Source organism: Myripristis murdjan, chromosome 5, assembly GCF_902150065.1.
Source record: "Myripristis murdjan chromosome 5, fMyrMur1.1, whole genome shotgun sequence".
NCBI classification, from domain to species: domain Eukaryota; kingdom Metazoa; phylum Chordata; class Actinopteri; order Holocentriformes; family Holocentridae; genus Myripristis; species Myripristis murdjan.
Genome location: NC_043984.1, coordinates 28,572,249 through 28,578,248, shown reverse-complemented (window position 1 = coordinate 28,578,248; position 6,000 = coordinate 28,572,249). Strand labels below are relative to the sequence as shown.

The 6,000-nt window shown below is 42.4% G+C and overlaps 1 protein-coding gene across 2 annotated transcripts in view; it reads left to right on the top strand.

Annotated features, from left to right (window-relative positions):
- Positions 1 to 565: 565 nt before the first annotated feature.
- LOC115359535 (semaphorin-3F-like) overlaps positions 566 to 6,000 on the top strand; it is a 59,451-nt gene continuing 54,016 nt past the window's right edge. For both annotated transcript variants that reach the window (XM_030052072.1, XM_030052071.1), the window contains exons 1-2: positions 566 to 975; positions 3,231 to 3,412. In XM_030052072.1, the coding sequence (XP_029907932.1) occupies positions 3,295 to 3,412 (118 nt within the window). In that variant the 5' untranslated portion in view covers positions 566 to 975; positions 3,231 to 3,294. The remainder of the gene's footprint in view (positions 976 to 3,230; positions 3,413 to 6,000) is intronic.

Here is a 6,000-nt window from a genome sequence, read left to right as displayed (position 1 = left end):
TTATCAAAGGTTTTTTTTTTTTTTTTTTTTTTTTTTAAGGCTTTATGCATTACAAGGTTTAAATTACTTTTATTAATAGAGTTTAATTGATTAACAGTTTTTTTTTCCCCCAGCCAATGGATGTTGTGTAGAAACAGCATCTAAGGATGTCAATTATATCAAGATCCCCTCATCTAATGTCATTAAACTGCCAAAACTGCTTATTATGGCTATTATGTGGTGGAGCTCAATTTGATAAATGAGATGCATGATTGCAGTTGTCACCAAAACTGCAAATGATAAACGGGAAGATTAGTCCTGAATGCTGTTGTGGATTCCAAATGAATGTTGTGCTTTTCTTTTTTTCCAGGCATTTTAACGACAAGAGAGTAAAATATCGCATTTGGATGGAGAGTGGCCATACCTTGCCCAGGCCGGCCAGCAGCTCTGACAGCCGGCTGGTGAATGACAGGCTCGCCCTCGGCTGGCTGGAGGGGCGGCTCGGCGGCGCGCTGCCCGCCCTGTGGGTGTGTTTAAGGCAAATGGGCCTCTGCATCCACCTGCTAGCGCCCTGCCTCCCTACAGTCAGGAGCGCACAACTTTCCTGAGAAACACACGCTGCGTGCCTGGACCTCCTTCCACCATAAGGACTATTTGTAAATTGCCTTTATTATCCTCCAGGAGATGTTAATTTGGGTCAAGCGGCAACACCTCCTCGTCCTGCGATATTGCACAAGATTTAACTAGAGAGATTTTTTTTTCCTTTTTAACTGCAGCCTTCCTACTAAACACTGACAACTCCGGGGCCAATAAACACGCCGTGTGCCCAGGTATAGGCTGCCCCCCTGAATAAGGACTGTCCACAAACAGCACCGGGATTTTCTTTTATTATTATTCATTTCAATCTGGACGCGAAAGTGACCGATCTGTTGGACTTGGTTTGCTCAATGACTTGCAAGGTTGGATCTGAAGTTATATTCGGAAAACTGTAACAAGGTAGGCCGAATTACTTGCTTATTGATGCTCTTTGCTGGCTGTTTGTCATTTCACTGGCAAGATTCATGGGATGAGAACTGAGTGCTTCTATATTGTAGTTTGATTATCTTGCAGCATAACCTAAAATAACCCATCGACTTGATAAATCTACACTTTTGCCTGTGGAAAAATTAAAAAAAAAAACTACCACGCCATGGTAAGAGTTGGATCGCAACAATTCATCCTTAAGCATTTCAATTTCGTTTTGACGTCGCAACTTCTAATTACTGCAGGAGTCTAATGATGTTCTTCAGTTTATTTTCATTTCCTCCGCGCCACACCAGATTAATTATTGTTATGTCCTCCATATGTTGGCTACAGGTCTGTTGACACACATTTTTTTTTTCCTATGTCATGTTTCATTAACACAGGTATTGATCTATTTATATATCTCCTGTTATTGACGGCACGCACACGCTGAGGAAAAAATAAAACAAATAAACAAAGTTTCCTATTTTTGTTGTTATTTTTCTATTTTTATCGCAATGGAATAAATTTGTGGAGCCATAAGTGATGTGAAATGTAACAAGTCTTTAGTTATTGGTGAAATATTTTGGATGGTCACCAAATGCGACTGGATCCTTTATTGTCTGAATATGAAAGCACCACTGGACTGTGGAGAAGCGCTCCAGCGTCTGGAGTCAGGTTGTAATAGTAGATTTTACCTACCAGCCCCTTTGAGCCATGACCAACTTGTGGCTATTCTCTTTTGTCTATATGTGCGAGTTTGGATTATTGCACTTCAGTTCTCCAAAGAGGAGAGAGCTGTGTTTACATTTGCAGACATAATCACATGAATATAAAATGTGACCATTCAATTAGAGGACATTGAGACAGAGTTGGCTGGTCATATGTTGCCGTGGCTTTGCTGTGGCTCTGTCTCTCTGTCTCTCCTCAGTGTCATGTGTAAGCAGTGCTTTGTTTGATTTCATTTGCTTGTGTGAAGGAGTTGGCCTCTGTCTCAGAATAAACAGCTGGACGGTTAACAAATTGTCAGTAAATAGCTGAGGTTTAAACAGCTGGTTATGCTCATAAACTCAACCAACCGGTCTGAGGCTCTTTGGCTTTCTTCTAGTTTCCAGAGCCATGTTTGAAGTAGAGACCTGGTCCAGAAGACTTGGGGTCACAATTTGAATGCTTGGTTCCAGAGTCTTGCGGTCAAAGCACAGATCCGGCTCTCGGAGGGTGATTTCACTTTGTGTCTAGTCTGAAATCAGGGTGCCTTGGACACTTTTCTGGGAGTAGAGGCTGCAAAAAGTTTCAGCACACCATATAGGAGCAGAAAACCCTTGGAGTTACTTCTGTGTGTGACAGTTTTGTCTCCTTCATGAAGTGGAGGCACACTAGAGGTGGTACGATGGAAGTGAAGGAGCTCAGCCAAGGGCAAGAAACTGCCTGTCCTGGAGGCAGTACACAACCTTTGATTATGATCCATGAGATATTTGTAGATCACGTTGATTGCCCCCTGGTGTTTATTATTGATTAACCGAAGACCAAATTGATGAACACCGCTGCAATGTTTGCAAGACTGGAAAGCATTTGAGGCTTTCATCATGACTGAGTTTTTCCATTATTTATTGCAGTTTAGTAACTATTGTAACAAGGCTCAATCATGTCGCCTTCAAATCCTTGGTAATTTTTTGCTTTTTACAAGATTACATCAGTAACAAAAATTGTCTCTCTTTTTCTAATAAGTGCAAAGACTTGGTATAACCTGGTATTAGGTGAACCCATAATTACAGAGCAGCCCACATACACTGTCATGAAGTAGGAATGTGTTTTGTGTGCCTGGAGAGGAACAGAAGGAAGGCTTCTCTCACTAGAGCTCGACAGGCAACAATGGCAGCATGATCCCCCCCATCAGTTTGTCACACACACGCACACACACATGCACACAAAGGTCGAACATAATTTTTACCAAATGGAATTGTGTACAAAGCTGAAAAAGGTTGGCCCGTCTCCACCGACACTCTGCAGTTTCTGAGGCTCTCAGAGATCTGGGTGTAATCCCCAGTCCCCACACATCAGTGCTGCGTTGCCAAAGTTCACAGAAAGAGTCCCCTTGAGGGCCACTGTTTTGACATCTCACTGAAATTAACTTGTGCAAAAGCTTTGACACGAGCTAAAATGTCGCATTCTCGCTGAAGCTTTTGGAGTGTGGACTTCAGAGAGTTTCTACTCACTGCCTTCATGTCTGTCCCCTCTTATCTCTGCAGTGATTTTTTTTTTCTTTTTTTTTTGTTTTATCACCGTTTCTGTGCTACTGGAGGTTGGTTGACCATGCAGCTGGACGGTCTGTGGACGGTCCACACCCTCCTGGCACTGTCCAGCTTCACTTTCGGGACCCCAATGAGCAATGACATTTTGGCTGCACCCCGAGTCTTCATATCCTTCAAAGGTAAGGTGCAAACATTTCTCACTATACATGCTTAAAGGTTCGATTGGGTTTTATGGTGATGTTTTGTGACTTATCATCCCTCCTATCCACAAGTTTCCAGTCTTTTTCCCACCTCCCCTTTTATCCTTGGTGTACTGATAGGTCCAACTCTTCTTGTTTCCTTTGCTCTCATTAACCTCATCTGCTGGTTTCTTACACTCTGCCATGTGCACAGAGGGTACACATGGCTTTGTTTGACTGATGATATGATGGTTAGATAATTGGAGTGATTGTGGCTTTGATAAGTGCTGAAGGTTTTCGGAGAGGAAGAACTTATAGCATGACCAAACTCTCATGTTACACCGCAGAGCCGTACTGTGTTGACCGCTAACAAATCATGCAATTCTAATTGCCCCCCCCACCCACCCACCCACCCCAAAACCTCCAGGCATAGTAATACTCACCAGATGCTTTCACTGGGATGTTGTACAAACAGTTGAATACATAAACAAAGATTGGGCAAAAGAGCATAAATTTGAAATGTGTGTATGCCGAGGGTCTCGTCTTTATACATTTAAAAGCCATGCCAATGATTACTGTTTTAGTTAATCAATGGAAACGTCTTTATTTTGGAATCTCTAAAGAGGAGCAACAAAGGGAGACAGCATAATAAGGAGCATGTAATAACACAATAGCTATTATGTGATTAATCTCTGGTGAGGCAGACGTGTACTTTAGGGGCTTTGTTTGTGCTTTTCAGCGGCCATACAGATTAGGTGTGATGGGATGCTGGGGTTTGTGGGGTGCAGGGTGAGAGAGGGTATTATCAAGAGCAAATTGCCAGGATCAGCCAAGCAGAGCAACATCCCTGAGGCCTGTCCTGCTCGGAGATCAAGCCTTTGATTAGCATCCAGAGAAAAGCTAAGGGACTGAGCAGCGCCCCTGTTTGCTTTGCTTTCCATTTCCCAGCGCTCCCCAGTACAAGTTGACTTAATTAAGTGGACTGGCACAGTTCATTGTTAAAGGCGTTTTCCTGCTTTAATCAAGTTGGATTTAACACATCACTGAGCACATACCCAGAGCTCAGCAATTCTTTTCTACTTTTCTCCAAATATCATCTCACTCAGTTCTTTACACTGAAGCCCTCACAGTGTTGTTTCTTTACAGAACTGTGTAAATAGTGTTTTTTTTATATTCTATATGAATGGCTGTGTTGAGAGCAGACCCGTTGGCTGCTTTTGAATAGGTGCATCTTTGGATGGCTGAATTTGCTTGAAATGTCTTTGAAAGGAGTGAACTACAGGCAGTATTCTTCAGCTGACAAGCAGAGTGGAAAAAGCAAGGCTCTCTCGCTTACCTGTCTGTTTGCGTCTCTAGTCAATATGAATTTCACAGTCTACTGGTACTGCCTCTCTCCAAGGAATGCCACCCCCCCTCCCCATTCAATATTACGACTCTCTCTCCCTTAATTGCTTTTTGAGAGGCCCGTGTGGTCCTTACCTTGACAAGCTGGCTGCACTTTCCCAGATGCACCATGATGTTGTAAGTTTTTGCTTGAGCTGTTTGCTAAGGCATTTTACTGTTGACCAGTAATATCATATATATGGACTGTGATAGCAAGTGATATGTAGGATTTCTACGTGAGACACGGTGTCTATGAATGTGATGGAAAAAAGCAGGTTAATTATTCCTTCCCTGTTTACAATTATTGATGATTATGGCACCGAGTCACGCTGAAAAAGAAACTTAACAAATTGTTGCCATAAAACTGCATTTCTCTCTCAGCATTGGACTAATAAAATGTCCCAAACTGATTAACTCAGTAGCTGAGCAGAAGGGTTAAGGACCATGACCCCCATTTGGGAGGCCCTCACTTCCCTGTTAAAATAGGTAGAGTAAATCATGAGACCTAATTGTTTGCCTCTGCTCCTTATACTGTGCCTCCATGAATTTTTTTTGGAGAGGGGGCAACATCTATGAAACATAGTCTACACTATCCAATAAATTTCCCGCAGATATGAATTTATTTTGTTCTGCAGGTTGTAAAACATACCCTCTCCATAGATACATATTCCAGTAAGATCAGCTTTCATTGTAAAGTCTAAGGTAAGAACCTTGAATGTAGACTTTGTTCAGGCTTATCACTTCTCTTCTGCACAAAATTCACTTAGGAGATAGGGAAGAGATAGCAAAATCCAAGAAATCTGCCCCAGTTTAGAAGACAAATAGAAAGCAGTGTAATCAGTGTCGGATGACGCTCCTAACTGGGAGACGCGAGCGTTGCGCGGAAAGAGTCGGCGATGAAGCGAGCCACCGTATAATCAGAGTGACTTTTAACCCTGACTGCTGTCGCCAGCAAACCTGGAGAGAGGAATGCATCTTCCATTCCCCTCATCATGTGAAATACCTGGAACAGCAGAGGGTCAGATATTGTATTTTGAGTCTGAAGTGTCCACATTAAGATAAGAAGATAGCAATTCCTGTTTTTTTTTTTTCATTCTCCAAAAATATTTTCAATATAAGTCATCAGGAGTGATGTGGCCCTCACCAGTGACGCTTTTCTGTCACTGCGTGATAGACAATAAAGTTTTCTGAATCTGTATCAGAAT